This window comes from Chelonia mydas, chromosome 13, assembly GCF_015237465.2.
Source record: "Chelonia mydas isolate rCheMyd1 chromosome 13, rCheMyd1.pri.v2, whole genome shotgun sequence".
NCBI classification, from domain to species: Eukaryota; Metazoa; Chordata; order Testudines; family Cheloniidae; genus Chelonia; species Chelonia mydas.
The window spans coordinates 4,288,178-4,309,137 of NC_051253.2; the positions used below are offsets into that span (position 1 = coordinate 4,288,178).

The 20,960-nt window shown below is 38.2% G+C and overlaps 1 protein-coding gene across 11 annotated transcripts in view; it reads right to left on the bottom strand.

Annotated features, from left to right (window-relative positions):
• The window catches only part of ZBTB46 (zinc finger and BTB domain containing 46), a 109,933-nt gene that overhangs the window by 55,361 nt on the left and 33,612 nt on the right, over positions 1-20,960 (bottom strand). For 7 of the 11 annotated variants that reach the window (XR_005222143.2, XM_043526586.1, XM_037877204.2 and 4 more), the window contains one exon: positions 11,183-11,203. The exons of the other annotated variants lie outside the window; for them this stretch is intronic. Coding sequence is in view for 6 of the 7 variants with exons in the window: in XM_043526586.1 (XP_043382521.1) it covers positions 11,183-11,203 (21 nt within the window). In the remaining variant the exon portion in view is untranslated. The remainder of the gene's footprint in view (positions 1-11,182; positions 11,204-20,960) is intronic. 11 annotated transcript variants of the gene reach the window in all.

The window sequence follows — 20,960 nt, forward strand, 5'->3', positions numbered from 1 at the left end:
TTCTTCCACTCCCAACTCTCTCTATATAAGGTACCTGAAGGCAATTTACTAATTTGTGTGGGAGTGGAAAGTGAACATACGTTGGGAGGGATGAGGGACATATTTGGACTGCCAAAGTCACTTTCAGTGTATGAATAAATCAAAAAGATTAAATAGCCTATAAGTATACACCCCCCCCCCCAGAGTGCAAATACTTCCCAAATCTCTATGCTAGTTTTAAGTTTAAAATAATGGTCATACAGTAATCTTCATACATACATGCAATTCAATAGGACATTCCTTGCTTGTTTTATACCAACAATGCACTGCACTACTCATCGTATTATAAAACGCAGTTGATTATGGTAACTGTGGTTCTCCCAAAGCACTGTCTTTATGTACATACATGTGCATGTCTTCCTGCACGTATGCATATATAATGAAGAGCTCGTCTCTTTCAGCAACAGAAGTTGGTGCAATAAAATCTATTGCCTCACCCATCTTGTCTCTCCAAGAATCCTACAACAGAAGAACTCCGAGGAAGAGGAGAAAATAGTATGGTTTGAAAAGGCAACGCTCTCAAAGAGCCACAGTCAGAATGTTAAGTTGTTGGGTTTTTTTTTTCCTCTTAAAAAATGACCCCTGCATAATCCTACTTGCAAGATGCTAGCAAGCAGCACTCAGGCAGTTGGACTGAGGAATTCTAACACCACAAGGATTGTAAAAGTGCCCTCAAAGAGTCAGATTCGGATATCCTGAACCATGTTGAACAGTAATTTATTCTAAAGGTAGCCCTACTGAAGTTAATGGTACTTTTTGTGGAGTAAGGCATTACTCAACATAATGGGGGGGGAGGGATCAGAATCTCGCCCAAAGTCAGTATCAAAGCTGGATGCCAAGTAAACTGTGGCAAACACTGTCAAAAATGAATACCCTTGATGTGGGAAAAAGACAAAGGACAGCTCTTTGTACTGATAATGGTAATTCTGCAGAGAAAAACAGGAGGTATTTTATCGGAGCCAGTCTGAAAATTATATGAAAGTAGCATTCTTTAAGGTACCCTTTAAGTCCAAAGCCCCAGATCAGCTGAAAGGGAAAGGGCAGGAATGACGAAAATTAAAATTAGTCTTTCAGAACTAGAACTTTCTGATAAAGCTGTTTGATTTCTGGAGGTCTGCAATGGGATGAAGACAGTCTTTTGGTATGATTCAACCTATTTATGGGTAGATGATGAAATCTTAATAGCATGGTAACACTATGGAGAAGTTCTCACTCTCTTTCAATTATATGACCAAAAAGACAGAGGATGCCTGTTAAAAGAATGACTGTCCCAGTTACATCACATGGTCTAATGCCATTAGGAGATGAAGTTTCATCTTCTGATTCAGTGAGGTTTCATGATCAATTAAGAAAACGGGTAAAGCTTCCCTCAACAAAATTATGTCTTCACAAAATAAAGAGTCTTCACATTAAATCTGATACTTTTGATACTAAATGGTGACAGACTGAAGGTGGGTATGGGAAAGGGAGAGTGGTGCCTGTGGGTATGTTAAAAGCTTTGAAGAAATTTGACTGAATTACAAACTCAGGGAGAGAGCTGAAAAACCCTTCTTAAGATGCCTAAAAAGCATAACTTTGTTACATCAGAAGATCAAGACCCTGGAAAATAATCTTAAATGTTGTAATCTTAGAGAGACTTAAAGAAGTAATGTTAAAGAACCTTGTAATGTTTTACCTCATTTGACAGAAATGTCCTTTCGATAAAAAGCTTTGGCTCCCTTTGTAAATAACAAATGCATTTAGAATGCCTTATAAATTTATAAATTTTATAAATAACTGCTAGGCACTTCATCTACACCAGCTTTATGCCACACCTTTAAACTTAGTTTTAACTTTGGTTCTAGATAAGTGCCATATTACAAGTGATATTTGGAAGTACTTGGGACATATTTTGGAGGAATGGAAGGGAAAAAGGATACATAATAAACAAGCTTTACAGAAAAAATGAAGCATTAATATGGACTCCTTTTATGGCTAAAACTGAAAAAGTTCTTTTTTACTTCTGTTGCCACATCAAACTCTCAAAATCAGGGTTAAACCCCAAATTTGCTCACCCTGATATGTAAGGCTCCCCATTACAACTTGACTGTTTAAAAATAACATTGTGACACTTGGTAATAAGGAAACATGAGCCATTGCTAACTTACAAATAGAATTCCTTTGATTGGCCAGTGAGTATCCAATGCTACCATGAAGAAGACTGACTGCTGTCAGTGGAGAGCAAACACAATCCAACCACATGTGCTGTATGAAAGTCTTTGTTGAAAGTTCATGTGGATCCTGATTGAGACCAGACAACAGAATGGATATTGAAGGTGTGTGTTGACTTCTGAATTTTATTTCTGTTAAGTTTCTTGGAAAAGTCAAATTCTATAAAATCCTCACATTTGCGTAAAACAGAACTTTTAATTGGAATTTAATCCATGTCAGTTGTTCTACAGGTCTTAAGCAAAGTTTCAAAGACCCCATTTATTTATGTATAGATACTACATACTAGCAAACCTAAATTTGGGGGTTATATTGGCTTCATGTCCCTTTAAAAGCATCAGAACATACATTTTTGGGGTGTATTTATGTTGTTACCTCATCCAAATTCAGGAAGCAGAACAAACCCCCTTTAACTGTTCCAAAATGCATTTATAACTGCTTTTTTAAAATGTGTCAAGTTTTAGGAGAACTGTCCAGAACTGGTGAAAATCTGCAAGATACTAGACTTATTCAAGGTGCCAAAGATGAAGCAGGTCTGGAAAAACATGCACTCACATTTCCACTTTTAATCTACTCAACGAACAAACTGTGAAAAGAGCTAAATTTATGTAAGGCAAGACTGATTTGCAAACAGTCAGAAATCATTCTTTGATTTGCCAGTGCTTTTTGTTTCTTTGCCTCCCTCCCCCCACCTTTTTTAAACAGGATTGGGCAGGGGTGGATGGGGGTGGAAAATGATATTTCACCTCAGGATGGCTCTCCAGTGAGAGGCGGCAGATAATCCCTAGTTGGCAAAAATGAAAACTCCTAGCAGACATAACTTTTCTACAGGTCACTATTTATTAAGCAAAACTACTATTTTCACTTACTGCAGTTAATTTGCATGACAGAATTCAGGCACATCATTATCCTGGATTCTTGGTTATCACACCTTTGAGTTTTGTTAGCTTAAAGTGTGTATGTGTATATAAGAGCTGTGACTAGGATAAAAATGTGCAATATGTTCTATAAAGATATATTCCTGGTTATTAAAGGAAAGCACAAAAGCCTTATTTGCATAACAATTCACAGCTTTATTACAGAAAGGTCCAAGCAAACATGAATATTCAAGCACAAATTTATTCTAAGAACCTCTTTTAAACAGGATATATCTTCTGAAATACAACTACATTTAACTGAAACAGTAATTTGACTAAGTTATCTCCTTGGGGCTGCACTTCATTTTTCACTATGTTATGGATTCTACAGAAACTTTTTACTGTGGTCCATGCTGGGACGTGGAGCACTCTCTCCTCTGCACTGCAGGTTGGCTTTGGATAATCCATTAAGTATCATTTTGGAAAACGCAGCGGACAGTTTTTGAAAGTTGCCATCTATTGCTGGGGACCCAGAGGGAAAACTTCAAAGCTTGCTAGGCCAGCTACTCCATTTGTTTTGTCTTAGCTAGAAATTTCTAGAGGTCTCCCAGAGTCCTTTGAATAAATTGAGAATGCACTGTAGTACGATCTCCCTGAGTATTTGAACAGTTGAACTTCTAGAATACAAGGAGTTCAAAGTGCATGACATTTGAAAGGTAAAGTTCTGCTATATTTCCAATAAGGTCTTGAATATGAACTATGAATTGGTTATCATAGGCCATTATTTGATTTCCATATGGTCAATGCAACAAATACATTTTTATTAGAAAATCTAAAATCCTTCACGTGGAATATATCTGTTCTTTCAATACACAACTCCAGATGTCTGAATGAATGTAAAAAAGCAAGACAAGACAATTTCAACAACTCTCCAAAATCTAGATTTGAAGAGTATCTGAAAACAGTATTTCAAATTCTTTAAAAAAAAAAAACCAAACATCTAACACTAAGCCTTTTTGAAGCATGCTAAAAAGATTTGGGTTTGCTCCTAGACTGGGCATGTTCTGGCAGAACTTCAGTTTTTAAAGGATATTCACTTGACTACAAAGATACATATTTTAGGACAGATCACTTAAATACCAAGTACTTTAGCCCACGTGAGGATAAGCTGATTCCCCCTGTTGACACATTACAGAGCAGCTCCAATATGGGCAGGAATTATACTTTCACATGCAGAATCACAGAAATGTTGGGCTGGAAGGGACCTCAAGAGGTAATTTTCTAGTCCATCTCCCTACACTGAGGAAGGATTAAGTAAACCTAGACCATCCTTCACAGATATTTATCTAATCTGTTCTTAAAAATCTCCAATGATGGAATTCCACAGCCTCCCTTAGAAGCCCATTCCAGTGCTTAACTATAGTTATAGTTAGAAATTTTTTCCTAATATCTAACCTAAATCTCACTTCCTGCAAACTAAGATGCTTATCCTTTGGTAGCCATGAAGAACAGACTGCTCTTTATAACAACCCTTAACATATCTGAAGAAGTCTCCCCTTAATCTTCTCTAGACTAAACAGGACCAGTTCTTTCAATCTTTCCTCAGATGTCCGGTTTTCTAGACCTCTTATTTTTGTTTCAGAGTAGCAGCTGTGTTAGTCTGTATTCGCAAAAAGACACGAGTACTTGTGGCACCTTAGAGACTAACAAATTTATTTGAGCATAAGCTTTCGTGAGCTACAGCTGATCCGATGAACTGAGCTGTAGCTCACAAAAGTTTATGCTCAAATAAATTTATTAGTCTCTAAGGTGCCACAAGTACTCCTTGTCTTATTTTTGTTGCTATTCTCTAGACTCTTTCCAATTTCTTAAAGGGTAATGCTCAAAACCAGACACAATACTGCAACTGAGGCATCACCAATTAGAGCAGAATTACCTCGTGTCTCACATACAACACTCCTGTTAAAACACCTCATGACACTAGTCTTTTTTGCAACAGCACCATATTGTTGACTCTCATTCAATTTGAGATCCACTCAAACAGACAGATCCTTTTCTGCAGTACTGCTGTCTAGCTCGGTATTCTCCATTTTGTATTTGTGCATTTGATTTTTTTTCTTCCCAAATACATTACTGTATACTTGTCTTTACTGAATTTCATCTTGTAAAGTTCAGACCAATTATCCAATTTATCAAGATCACTCTGAATTATACTTCCAGCCACCAAGGGTTTGCAACTCCTTCCAGATTGGTGTCATCCGCAAATTTTACAAGTGTACTTTCTACTCCATCATCCAAGTTGTTAATGAAAATATTGAATAGGATTGGACACAGGACAGACCACTGTGGGACCTCTCTTGGTATATCCTCACAGTTTGACAGAGAACCATTGATAACTACTCTCTGAGTATGTCTTTTCAGCGAGTTGCGCATTCACTTTATAGCAATTTAATCTAGACCATATCTCCCTAATTTGCTTATGAGAATGTCATGTGTAAAGGCTAAAGTCTTAACACAGTCCATGATTATTATGACATATAATAATCTATTATAATTACATGTTTCATACATATAATACTTGAATTGTGTGTCTGACCAAATAATTTATTTTTCGTTTTCCACTACTACAAAACTAAATCATGAAAAAAAATTATTACTGGTAAAGTACCAATGACAGCTTGATTGGCCTTCAAAAGGAAGACTCCATGTTACAGACCACAGACCTTTTCGCCAAATTAGAAAACTCCCTCCAACACTCTCACAGGACAGAAATCATTTAAATTCCGGTTTAACAGATTAACAAATAATCCATAGGAATTTGAGGATAATTCACCCTCCTTTAACATGACATGGTAACATTCTTCAACACTGCAAATGCTAGTGTACTACTGTATGTTTATTTAATCTCTTGACTCTTAAATACGGATTTCCTAAAATTCTAGACAAAGTATTATAATATAAGGTCTCAACACTGAGAAATTTATCTGCCTTTATTTTTGTACAGGACCACACAAAGCTATGATGAGATATTAATAAATGATATTAACACTGAATGACAGGTGCACTGGGGCTAATGGCCCCCACTGGATTAGCATCTTATCTCAGAAATAATGTTAAGATTTTCAAAATCCTTTTAAAAAAAATTATTTTGTTTCAAGACGTGATCAAAACTCAGAAAAAGCAGTAGTAACTTCACAGTACTTGTAGATCTCAGATTTTTTTCAGATTGCAGACCACTGAATTCAAAGAATGAACTCCTACATATCATACATAAATGCAAAATTACCCCTTCCATTATAAAGATGAAAATACTGAACAGTTTACAGGAGTGTGTGATTCACAAACCAGGAGAAAATACTTTAGCAGTCTGAAATTTTGACTCACATTTAAAAAAATTCTCTATTCATTCAATATTCAAAAAAGGTTATAACTAAGAGAAAAGGCAGGATTAAAATATTAAAATGGTAATAGAATGTTTGGTAAAAAGTTGGATAAATATAGATTAGGGAATAGTATAGCCTCAACTCAAGATGCAAATACATTAAAGTTGCAATAAAGACACACGGAAGGGAAGTGCTTTCTGATCTGTGGAGTTAAAGCAGATTAGCAGAAACATGGCTGTTATTATAGGGGGGAGGAGGAGGAGGAGGAGGAGGAGGAGAGCTTTGGAGCCTGGGGAAAAAGGAATGCAGGGTGGGGAAGGGAAACAGACAGAGCTTTGAACTAAAGCTGGTTTAGGGTGGAGCCATTTTAAACCAAGGGTGTAGCCAGGGAATGGAAGTCCGAGTTTAAAGCAGTTTCCAGAGAGACTTGAAAATAACCTGACCTAACCCTTTAATAATGGAAACTTGAAACTGCTATTCCTGTGAAGACTGCATCTCACAAATTTCATAAACGTATGACTGTAGTTAAGTGAAGTATCTGATCTCTTCCCTGAACATTCTAGGATGAACTAGTCATTGAACATTCTGCAGACCAATACAGGATTCATTGTATTTTTTTTGTTTTGTTGCAACTACAATCTATTTCCTTGTATACATTAAAATTACTCATTTTGTACACTTAAAACGGAGAGTATACCAAAAGAATTTAAAAATCTGGGCATCTTCCTAATCCAGTGGAATGCAGAACATGGACTAAGCTGATTTGGACTCCAGGAAAAGAATTCTGGGTGTGGGATATTCGAGCACTGAAAAGGTAATCCCTGCAGGTCTGGCTTTAAAGAGAGCCTAGCTCTCCAGTGTATCACCACCTACCCTAGGTGTCACAAAATGCACAATTGTTTCACAAATTGATTAATCGTATTGCCAAATACATCTAAATAATAGCAAGGTATCCATAATACCCTGTATCATAATCCTGTCTTAATTGCTAAATTGCCAATCTGTTTTTAATTAAGTTACTTTTTTAAGGTGGCATGTTGTTTGAAGCTCAAATTGGAGCAAAACTATTACTTTGCTCTTCAATATATATACCGAAAAATTCTGATACCGTTGCAAGATTCTTAACCTCTAACTTTCCCAAGAACCACCCTGCACCATAATTCTGTCTATCCTACTTAAAACAAGAAATGTTCTGATCTTTCACAAACTGAGTGTAAAAACAGCATAAAAGCAGTCCAAATAATGAAGCAGCTCTAATAATCTACTTAAAATTTGAGCCCAAATGTTGCATTTATAATTTAAAATATCCCAGATTACTCTGACAACTCAACTTTTAACTAAACCAGTTTTAAATTCACTAATGTAGCAATATTCAAACCCTAGTGTTCAATTTTATATTTAACACTGGAACTTAAAAAAAAAAAAAAAAAAAAAAAAAAAAAAAGATATGGAGACTGATGGGTTGCAGCTTCATCCTGCTCCAATAACACTGAGCATCATTGTTGTAGATACTTGTGTCTTGGACCAATTATCTTCTGTCCCCCTTCTCCACATCTGTGCAACAGCAGTGCTAAACAAAAACAGCATAGCTATATGGCAACCAAACAGTGGATCTACAAAAGAAAGTATGCAATCTACAGCATCTGTTAGAGGTGCAAAAAACTCAAAACACTATATTACAAATGTTATTAAAAACGCTAATAAAGCCTGTTCTCCATCTCATTAGACACAAAGTCCTTTGACATTCAGTGGAGAGATAATTGTACATCAAGGTCTACTTGATAAAATCTACAACAGAAGGACTGAGGCTTTGGTTTCCTTTATAGTATTCACACAAAATACAAAAGGATAGCGTAGAGGACCTTTTCAAACAAAACTTGATAGGTCAGACATAGAACAAATAGCATAAACCTCTTTTGTTTGCTTTCCAGAGTAATTTTCTATAAATTAGCTATCAATCAATCAATCTCTTCCAAATTTCAAATTGGTTTGACTTGATAAAATTATATTTTATACACCTCTTCGTAAAAATTTATTTACATAAAAAACATTATATAAACCTAGAAAAGTTCACCGAAACGTATGGGCCCACTCAAAAACCACCACTGCCGCCATCTTGATGGTTAGAAATAGAGACCAAAAACAAAGGTCCAAAGGGTCCCATGGAGCTTAAATATATACTTCAATAGCCCCTTTTATACAAGGATTTTGAAGTGCTTTACATCCATTAGGCCAATACTTAAAGTCAGTGACAACAGGATGGGAATTCACAGTTCCATTAACTGCAGAAACCTCATGGGGCCACTGGTACAAATAAGCCCTGGTCTACACTATAGAGCTAGGTCGACATAAAGCAACTTAACTGTGTAAGTGTCTACACTAAAATGTAGGTCCCATCAATGTAACTAGCCCACTACACTGACTTAACTCTACCTTCGCGAGAGGAGTAGCATAAAGCTTAGGTCAATGAAGTTAGCTCAACACAGTGTCAGCATGACACTGCGTTGCTTACATCAACTGTTGCTGCCTTTCTGAAGCCGTCCCACAATGCGCCACACTAATAGGTAAATTAGTGCAAGTGCTCCAGGAAAGGATGCAAACCACCGACACAAGAAGTGTAGTGTGGACATGCAAAAGTGATTTAATTACTGCACAGGTGATACTTCGACATAACTTAGGTCAACTTAATTTTTTAGCGTAGACTCTCAGAAGGACAGATAAGTAATGGGTGAGAAGCTAGTACCTCTACAATTATGTTGTGAACCAAAACACTACTATCTGCCTATGACACAACGAGGCCTCAGCTGATGATGATGGCTTGCACACCACTGTGTATTTTGGTGGGTTGCTGGAAAATGTGTATTTTTGGGAGAATAAACATTTTGAATTCTTAAAGACTTTTACAATGGATACTTACCATTCAGCGAACTGGCAGTCTCCTCCACTCCCTAATTTTTAAGTTAATCTAGATATATTCAGGAGGACTGATCCAGTTTACTTCATCCAAGTTACATCCAAGGAGCACAGACTCCTCTGTAATTGTCCTTGAATATTGAATATGAACTGCTGAACCCGTAAGTATTCCCGTTAAATGCCCCTCTACCCTCAAATTTCTTTCCCCAGTGCAGACTCTAGAGAACCTTTGTTCTCCATGATGATATGTACCAATTAGACTACCAGTTCTGCAGACAGATGCCCGCCATCCACATTCTACAGGGAAAGTGTCCCTTTGGTGTCCGACTCACTGAACGGAGTGTTCTGCTGACTAAGGTTAACAATCCATATTATGAAGGGTTAGATGAAGGGCATCCCACTCAGATATACAGAAGACAGGAAGTTATATAAAGGGAAATCATCTTACAGAAAGATCTCAAAATAACTTTCTTGGAGAAGAATTTCATATATAAGGCCCTATTTAATTTGCCATACTGCAGATCCCACAATATTAGGCTTCCACCACAATTTTGACTTTAATTAGCTTACTTTGCACAATTTTACATACATTTTGAGGTTTGCACATTTTTTTTTCCCCGTTAGTACAGTAGAACCCCATTTATCTGAGATGACAGTGGCTGGGGCTCCCGCTGTCAGCCCTGCGCACGGCTGGGGCTCTCGTTGTCAGCCCCTGGCACTAATGACTATAATATAGTTGCAGCAAAATGTCTGGTTATCAAAAAAAAAAAAATTAACAGGCGTAACATAATACTTGAGTGTTTGTATTGTTCCAGCATTTTTTTCTTAAATGAAGATCTTCTCTAGCATTTCCAAATTACCGCAATTAATAAAGGTCCATTATTACTTTTCCATGATTTTCCATGTCTTGTCCACATAGTTTATAGGATGGGGATCACTACACACATCACAGCCAGATTTTCAAAACAGCATGCATGCAAACATCATTGTGTTCTGTGATCACATACTTTTCTTATGTACTTTTTTACCCTGAAAACAATTTTTATGGTTGTACACATTTGTCTTTCTTCCAATGTCATGATTCCATATTTGTGATGGAAACTCCAACATTTTTCCTCATGTTGTGAATATCTACAGCTCAATAGGGCAGTCCGATGGATAAAGGCCTGACAGGCTGAAAAATCTTCAAAAAATGCATCAGAAGGTTGCATCATCATGCTTGGCTGACCTATGGATGGCGGTGGAAGTCCGCAGATCTCAAAGACTATGAATACCTCTGATCACAGAGGGAGCTATGAAAATTTGAAAATGGTTTAGCAGCTGGGAGCCATTACATTTAAAACCAGACTGAAGACTTCATTGTGGAAGACAAATGTATAAAATGCTGAAAGTGGAAACCAATATGGCTCAGTTGTAATGGTTCCCAGCTACCAAATTAATTTACATTTTAATATCCCCACCACCTCATTGTTCGTTTCTGTACATAAACCTCCTGACCATTTAGTTTAGCTCCACTGAGTCACACAGGACTCAAGCACTGCCTACAGTGCCTAGCTGGGCAAGGAAGTTTCTTTACCCATTACCATTACCTGACATGGTTTTCATTTGGCATGGGCAAAAAGCTCACAAATTAACTAGCAATAAATTGTCTGGTGATTGCTGCAATTTGGTTTATTTACCTCCTTTTCAGGCTCAGAAGCAACATATTCCTCTTAGATAGCAGAACTTCTGCAGAGATCATTCAATTTTATTGTTAAACTTTAATACCATTGTCTCACTCACCAGATCTTTCCAAAGGCAGAGCTGAAAGAAAAGACACTGCCATTTAGAAAGAGGAAAAACAGGGAAAGACATATTTTCATTGACAGAAACAACATATGAAAGTGCCTCCATAAAGACTATACTAATTACGAGTCAACAAGAGAGTTCTTTTGTGCCAAATACATGGCAGATATGCCCACCATTTGAGGAGTTGCAACATATGGCATCTGGGTTGCAGAAAATGAAATAAAAAACAACTTTTTTTTGGAAGCTCAGTGTCAGTTAGCTGTCCCTGATGTACAACTTAGCCAGGGGTTCTCAAACTGGGGGTCGGGACCCCTCAGGGGGTCGCGAGGTTATTACATGGGGGGGTCACGAGCTGTCAACCTAAACCCCAAACCCCGCTTTGCCTCCAGCATTTAGAATGGTGTTATATATATAAAAAAGTGTTTTTAATTTGGGGGGGGGGGGGTTGCACTCAGAGACTTGCTATGTGAAAGGGGTCACCAGTAAAAAAAGTTTGTGGCGTACTGGTCTATACCATCTAGGCTTTTATACCATAATCATCACCATCCACAATTAAGATTTTAACCATATGTCCTGTATTTCTATTTCATATAAAAATCTCTAGTAGGAAGATATAAGCCCCAGCCTAGCCAGTGGTTTGTTAAAACTTGCCTTAGACAAGTCTGCTGAGAGACACATATTACCCTGAACAAAAGCGTAGTAATTATACAAAATATATTGGAAAAGGGTACTTGGAAAATATTGTTTGTTTGGAGATACAAACACTTTAAATAAAGTGGTTAAAATTTGAGGTGCTATAACTTCGTGCTTTAAGAGTACAATTCCCATCAAGGGCACCCTTTTTTGGCGGTGGTAGTAATGGAGCCAACCAGGCTGCTATAAAGACAGACAAGTTGGGAGGAAAATATGAACCATGATGGACAAAAGATTGAGTGACTCTGGCAGACTGAAATGCCATTCCAGGTTGTAGGAGACAAAGATTTTGCCTACCATGCTATATGCAGCATTTCAGTAGTTTGTCTCGTATGCTCTGGTCTCACCTCCTGAGGATCTTTTTAGTATCCAAGTAGATGCATTATTTTCCTCCTTTAAAATCTGCACTTTTTTCTCTACAAGTTGCCAATAATTCTTATTTTAGACAACTTGACTAGGTTACGAGATGATGTTTGGGACAAGCCCCGATAGGTGCCTCAAAATAATTTCTAACCTTGAGGAGGCAGGGACAAAAGTCTTGAGTAGCAACTTTAACACCACATCAAAAAAGGTTGCTTATTCCCTTACCTAACCTAGGCAAGAGGTTAGAAAAGGCATGTGGTGGCATTAGTATTTCTCATACTTCTGCAGTACAGTGCACATTCTTTTAAGTTGATCTGCAACTATTTAAGAAAAATAGTGGAAGCTTATTTATGATGGAGAGTACATGGAATAAGGTTAATTTTTCTGCTGTAAAACCTCACAATTTTGAAGTTTGTATCTCGCTCAGAAGGAAAGTCTCTTAGCCATCTCATCCAGGCACAGACAATCTCTGGTTTATTTGCAAAAATTTCAGATACTTTGAAAACATTATCTAAAATGGGATTTTTAATGCATATTACTAGCTGCTCTTCTTTGCAGATACACTTCCTATATCCTAGGATGATGGATTACGTTATTACAGAAGGGTTGCTGATTTGTGGGGCTGTAATGGGACGTGGGACTACAGAAAAATTTAATAGCAGAGCTGGAAAGAGGGATAGCTGCTAGGAAGGATGGGTGAGTAACAGCTTGGAGAGATTTTGAAAGGCTAGTGCCTAGGCGTTTTTAGTAGAGTTGCTGTCATTGTGGAGGAGTGAGAATAGCTTGCAGGTAGGAGACTTCATATCTAGGAAGAGGGAAAATAATTAGCTGAAAAGGATTTCAATTTTTTTTTTTTTTGTATTACAGTAGCTGTTAGGGTAAGTATACACTACAATCAGAAGTGTGACTGCACATGTGTGATGAAGCTATCTTGAACAACTATAGCAGCAAAGAAGAAGCAGCTGTAAATGCCTACCGGACCTTGGGCCGGTACATGTTCTGGCAAAGAACAGAGATCATTTGTTCTCGTTGGTGGCAAAAAGGTCTATCACAGGAAGCTCCACTTGCTGAATATAAGCTTCAGAACACAAGTCCTTCTGGAATCACTCATGGTTGGCAGTTTACCTCAGCAAATAGTATTCTGCTAGATCATTGTTCCAGATAGGTCAACAGAAATGGGAGTTATCCTGTCGTCATATTCATCACTGGTCACAGACTCCCTAAGGCAGCAGTTCTCAAATTGTGGGTTGTGACCCCAAGTAAGCTGTGACCCCATTTTAATGGGGTCAACAGGGCTCGTGTTACAGTTGGTGATGCCTGGGGCCAAAGCCCAAGGGCTTCAGCCTGGGCAGCAGAGCTCGGGCTCCACTCCTGACCTGCTTCTCCCCCACGTCACATAGTAATTTTTGTTGTCAGAAGGGGGTCGTAGTGTAATGAAGTTTGAGAACCGCTGCAAGGGAAGAAAACCAAATGCTAAACCCATGTGGACTTGCAGTGTAAGTGCAGTTGGTACACAGGCTACCATTGGCCAAGGGCCCATCTGTGAAGGGAAAAATTGCAGCTTTCACCCCAGCAGAGGTAGATATTTGAGGGGTACACTCAGAAACCAGAAAGGAGACAGAGGTGCATATATCCTTGTAACCATGACAGACCTGTCAGGATCTGAAGCCTTTGGCTATCAAGGTCAATGTGTGATGGGAATCTTGACAACTTGTAGAAAGACATTCTTGCAAGCCAAAAAATACTGAGAAAATTCTGTGGACTAGGAACCTAAGCAGTGTATAAACAAGGCTGCTTTGTGTTATGACAGAGTATTTTAATTTTCAGAGATATCATTCCTTCACAAGTCTAGTGTACTATCAAAGGTATCCAAGTTTTATTCTTTAGTTCAGCCAGACCACCCTTCACTCCAACCTCATGGAACAGAACCAAATACATTGCTGTGTTCACTCTCTTTCTACTCCAATAGCAATCTTCCAGTAGTGTTCAAGGTAATGTGCAAAATAAGAAAGCTAGTACAGTACTGCCCTTTCAATTATTAAAATCTTTAGGTAAATAAGTTTGACATCTGTATTCAACAGCAGTTTTGCACATAAGTGCTACACTAATTTTTTTTGTTAGCTTGATAATGAAACATATTCAAATGCTCTGAACAACATTTCATGGAATATTTCAAAGTTATACATACCACCCCCCTCATCCCCCCAGAGATCAAACTGAACACTTACTTCAGAACCAAGGTCGTCTTAGTTTAGTAAATACTACCTTAGCGGCTTAAATGAATTAAAACTAATTTTTTTCCTAGGGTTTCTCTTTTCAGCTTATGTGAAAATGGAAATAGTTTGTTGACATTTTGACACTTTAGTTTGAACACACACCAAATTCTTGCACTGCTCTGGTAGCCTACAGGCACTTTCTCCTCCACTCTTTAAAGAAACATAGTTAAGTTGATGCTATATGCTTAGAGAGTTAAAATACTGTATGAAAATATTAGAGGATGAAGAGACTGCATGTTTTCTCTTGCTTTTATTCTTGTTCAATTTTACAAACACCCCTCTGTATCATTTAGCATTCTTGCTTTCTCTTCAAAATAGTAGAGCGTGCAGCCAGCTGAATTCTCCACCAGGACTACAGACAATAGTCCTCCAACAGTAGGCAGCAGGATTGTGCGGAGTTCTGATCCAACTATGTGGCTGAGCCTTCCACGTCACTGGCAACAGGAAATGTTGCATAGCATAAAAGGGTTTTGACTGGAGAGAGTTTGGGTTTCTCAGGTCCCAAAAATTTTAAGGCATTTTAATATTAATTAGATAATAAATGCACAACATACATCTTGGAAATATGACTCAGTTGTGATGGCAGACGAATTTGGCCACAAAAGGTAGCTATATCCCTTTAAACCCCAATAAGATTAATATAACTAGAGCCTCTCATTCAAAATATAGCTATTATGTGTGCTAGTTGCTGAAACTTGGTTATAAGTTCCACAGACTCTGTATCTTGGAAAACGAATGTGTTCAGTTTTGGTTTGAAAAATCATCATCTACTGCTACATGACATTGTTAATAGTTAAAAAACAAAACAAAACAAAAACACTCCAAGCTTTTGGGAGAAAGGATTTAAAAGATACGAGTGGGAGTGTTTCCTTAGAAATAAATTTCTTAACCAGAACTACTGTGCTTGAATTGACATGTATTAGCAAAAACCGTTCATAAATTTCTCAAACAAAAAGAGTGGCAGAAGTTTCAATTATATGAAAAAAGCAACACCTCTGTTTTGCAAGGCTAACAGCTCTTCCTGTGAAGATAACTGACCTCTGTGAGGCCAACCTTTAATACCATCAAATCCTATAGTCCAGAGTCTGACTCTATTTAATCCTGGAAAAAGGAATATTCCTAACACTAACTGAACAATCCAAAAAATTAACAAGACCTTGTCTGAAACTTCAGATGCTTCTTTTATATTCAGAATAATCCAAGCAGCAACATTTTAATTCTCTACTAATGCTAAAGGGTTTATAACAAGGAGGTGAAAAATAAGCCAGCCAAATTCTTAAGCTAAATCTCTGTAAAAAAGCTTCTTCTTGGTTAAACAATTGTGCAAAAGTTGCAACGTGAAAATACATTTCTCAATTTACCTTTTAAAAGTTGTGATTCCAGTAAACATGGTCAGAAAAGGCTTACTGTAAAGGAGCATACATCTTTCCACAAGTCTCAATACCTTCTTAAAAGAACACTGGAGTACTTTATTTCAAATAAATGACTTGCAGAAAAGAAACTAGCAGATTAACCAAGTGAAGATCTAGTCATCCTATGACGGTGGTTTCTCCTATTACTTGGCAGATATGAATACAGTGTAGAGATGTCAGTAAACAAGAACATCCCATGAACCTGACCCCTTTTGCTCTATCCTGCTACAAGAACAACTAAATAGCATACACTTAAAACACAGAGCAAATAGTATAGTGCTTTTTTCCCCAAACTGAAAAAAGGAGTGGTGGATTGACAGGCATCTCATAGGAAAGCAACTGACAGCTAAGACAATTAAAGTATACTAAATTATGAGGGAAAAAAAAACAGCATATCCCAGATATGAGGAAAGGGAAAGAGACTGGCGAAACAATTTACACTAATCCATATAGCAATGGGATAGGAACACAGAAAAAGCACTAAAGAAAAACACAGATTAATCTACATCTGCATGAAAGACCCTTTCAGCCAAATAATGTGTCCACAGATGCCAGGAAACACATAAACTGGACCACACAGCTACCTTAGCCTACTTCACCAAGCTAGAACCTTTTTCACCTCCCCATACTACCGAAGATCTCAATGAGAGCGGATGCACTAACATTTATACGATTAAGGCCATCCTTCAGAAACTGCAATTTATCTGATTCCCATCACATTTTCAGCAGTCTAGAATCTCAATTTACTCCAGATTCTTTCACAAATCCTGCTTCTGCATTCCTTCCTGGAGAAAGTGGATCCAGAATTCACGGCGAACAGTAAGAATCCCTTTCCCCATTTGCTATTTCTGTGGTATCCAAGTACCATGGTGCCTGTGGCCAATACAATATTATCAGAATCACTCCAGACGTTTGCCTTATTTATTTAACTGGCCTGCCGTGTAGTGGAATTCAGGAAAGCAAAGCGGTGTCTCTATTCACATCTGGGATAGGGAGTCAACAGATCCATGGATTATTCTCTTAGCCTTTCCACCAAGAATCTGAATATTTCTGGGTTTGAGGCTCCACTCCATAGCCTGCTTTGGTATGTAGGACCTTTCTAATATGCAGTGCCTGTATGTTTCTCACTGAAATAAGCACCATTACCCTAAAGGACTGGTAGCTCCTTTACAGTTCAGTTGTGTACACTAGCAAAGAATTTCAGAAAATAGCTTACTATATAATCAACTCCATAACAGCATTAAAGTTTTAATACACGAATTACTTCTGCAAAACACAGGAGGGGTTTTGGGTCTAGCACTGGTTACTTCAAGTCCTAAGAAGAAAGAAAATGACACTCATTCTTTTCCTATGTCAACCCAGCAACTCTAAAATACCCACCCCTCAAAAGTTACCAATAAATTGAGGGGACTTTGTGATAACAATGGAACCCTGTATTATTCTCCTCCCCACTCCAAAATCCACACATGATCATGCTTCTTCCTGTTTCTATAGGGTCTAGAGAAAATTCTAGCGAAGAACAAGTGCTCACACCACACAATTCCCAGAGCAAGGTATCAACACTTTCAGACTATAAACCTGTAATGGCCTTCAGGGAATCATCATTTTAGGCTGCCAGATGGTCTACACTAACCCTTGGCCTGGCAGTATTCATAGATCATAGATATTAAGGTCAGAAGGGACCATTATGATCATCTAGTCTGACCTCCTGCACAACACAGGCCACAGAATCTCACCCACCAACTCCTGCGATAAACCTCTCACCTACGTCTGAGCTACTGAAATCCTCAAATCATGGTTTAAAGACTTCAAGGAGCAGAGAATCCTCCAGCAAGTGACCCGTGCCCCATGCTACAGAGGAAGGCGAAAAACCTCCAGGGCCTCTGCCAATCTGCCCTGGAGGAAAATTCCTTCCCGACCCCAAATATGGCGATCAGCTGAACCCTGAGCATATGGGCAAGATTCACCAGCCAGATACCCAGGAAAGAATTCTCTGTAGTAACTCAGATCCCACCCCATCTAACATCTCATCACAGGCCATACTATTCTAAAAGACTTAATTCCAGGACAATCAGAAGTCTCAAGATACTTCTAGTCAGATTTCAACAGAATGAAGAGGAGATGGGGCCTCAAAAAAAAGTAAGTTTTAAATATTTTTTTCTCCTAGGTATCCCAAACACACACATTACAATGGTATATCAAGCACCAATTCCCTCAATATTGAGGTAGTACTTTTTTCCCTTTGGATATGGACTGAATGGGTAAGATCACTTCCAGATTAGTGAACAGGACAAAGAACCTTACATAAAAAGTTAGGGACAGTTTGAAAAGGTTTTCATCAGGGTGGAGGCTATTAAATTCACAGTAAGGAGGGGGCTGGAATTAGTTAAAAGGTAAATGGTAACAAAACATGCTAAATATCACCTCTAACACTTTGCTTACATATGGCATGCATTTGCCATCATCTCTTGTTTTTACTTATTTAGCTGATCAGTTCTCCGGGGCTGTGGCCTATCTATTACAGGTTTGTGAGTGCTTAGCATATATTTGGACACTAAATAAATAAGTAATTAAGAAGCTAAAGAAACCAAAAAAATATCAGTGACTAACCTAAGCTCAGCTCTGAAGCCTAGCAGCTTAGTAGATCTAGTAACTAGCAAGAGGGTTGCTTCCACCTGCTGGAGATGGGAAATATTAATTTGAGGCAGAAAGCCCTATTTCTCATAGCAAAAAGTAAGAGCTTTGTTGACCACTTCCTCCACTCCTATCTCCACCCACTGGAATGGTGAAATGAACTCACATGAATAGCCTATTTAATTAGATTTCATTTCATCCAATGTACCTGCAGAGTTGGGCACAGGAAGGAAATTTGCAACTGGCAAACGTCCTAAGTATCCCCACCCCCGTTCCTCAGACGTTCTTGTCAACTGCTGGAAATGGCCCACCTTGATTATCACTACAAAAGGTGTGTCGTCGTCCCCCGTCCCGTCCCCCCCCCGCCCCGCTGGTAATAGCTCACCTTAAGTGATCACTCTCTTTACAGTGTGTATGGTAACACCCATTGTTTCATGCTCTCTGTGTATATAAATCTCCCCACTGTATTTTCCACTGACTGCATCCGATGAAGTGAGCTGTAGCTCACGAAAGCTTATGCTCAAATAAATTGGTTAGTCTCTAAGGTGCCACAAGTCCTCCTTTTCTTTTTGCGGATACAGACTAACACGGCTGCTACTCTGAAACCAAAGATTAAGTTGTAACCAGAAACAGAAAGCAAATACACAAGGTGTGAAACAGAAAAACAGTGTCTCTCAGTCGATTAAAACACTTTTAGGGATTGATTCTGGCACTATAGTGGATCACACAGTGCTCTCGCAGAAGTGTGCCGAGCAGCATTCAATCCAAGCCCACTCTTGTGGCAGGCAACAGAGTCTTGTGGAGAAGAGCAACATCACTCTGCAACAGTAAAGGGAGGAGAATTCTATTTCTGATCAATTCTTGAGCTGGCTTAAGTGGGTATACCATGGGCTGGTCAGCCTTCAGATATCTCCCTTCTTCAGCAAGATTGCCTGTATTCAGGACCATAGTGTTCGTGGTGCAGCAGCCAGATCTCTGTAGGTCCCTATCTCTGCTGGCATCAACCCTGTTTGTTTATTTCTGGCATTTCACTCAATTTCAACAGTGAACAATAAATAAGAGTATTTCTAATTAGTTTCTCTTTCTGATCTACTGGCACTACTGGAATGTTTAGTTTTTTTAAAAAAAGATTTAGCTAAAGAAGTTCTACTAATTAGGATCTACATGTGTTTTAACTAGGACTGTCAGTTAATTGCAGTTACCTCATGCAATTAACTCAAAAAAATTAAACCCGATTAAAAAATTGTGACTAATTGCATTGTTAAACAATAGAATACCAATTAAAATTTACTAAATATTTTGGGTGTTTTTCTACACTTTCAAATATATTGATTTCTATTACAACACAGAATACAAAGTGTACAGTGGTCACTTTATACTATTTTTTATTTCAAATATTTGCACTGTAAAAAATGATAAACAAAATAGTATTTTTCAATTCAGCTCATACAAGTACCGTAGTGCAATCTCTTTATCGTGAAAGAGTAACTTTCAAATGTAGATTTATTTTTTGTTACATAATTGCTCTCAAAAACACAACCATGTAAAACTTTAGAGCCTACAAGTCCACTCAGTCCTACTTCTTGTTCAGCCAATTGCTAAAAAAACAAGTTTGTTTACATTTATGGGAGATACTGCTGCCTGCTTCTTATTTACGTCATCTGAAAGTGAGAACAGGCATCCGCATGGCACTTTTGTAGGCGGCGTTGCAAGGTATTTACATGCCAGATATACTAAACATTTGTATGCCCCTTCCTGCTTTGGCCACCATTCCAGAGGACATGCTTCCATGCTAATGACGCTCATTAAAAAAATGTGTTAATTAAATTTGTGACTGAACTCCTTAGGGGAGAATTGTATGTCTCCTGTTCTGTTTTAACCACATTCTGCTATATATTTCATGTTGTAGCAGTCCTGGATGATGACCCAGCACATGTTCATTTTAAGAACACTTTCAGAGCAGATCTGACAAAACGCAAAGAAGGTATCAATGTGAGATTTCTAAAGATAGCTACAGCACTCGACCCAAGGTTTAAGATTCTGAAGTGCCTTCCAAAATCTGAGAGGAATAAGGTGTGGAGCATGCTTTCAGAATTCTTAAAAGAACAACACTCAGATGCGAAAACTACAGGACCTGAACCACCAAAAAGAAAATCAACCTTCTGCTGGTGGCATCTGACTCGTATGATAAAAATCAAAATGCATGGGATCACTTCGGTTTGGATCGTTATGGAGCAGAACTTGTCATCAGCATGGGTGCAAGTCCTCTGGAATGGTGGCTGAAGCATGAAGGGACATATGAATTTTTAGGGCATCTGGCACATAAATATCTTGCAAGGCCGACTACAACCGTGCCATGCATATGCCAGTTCTCACTTTCAGGTGACACTGTAA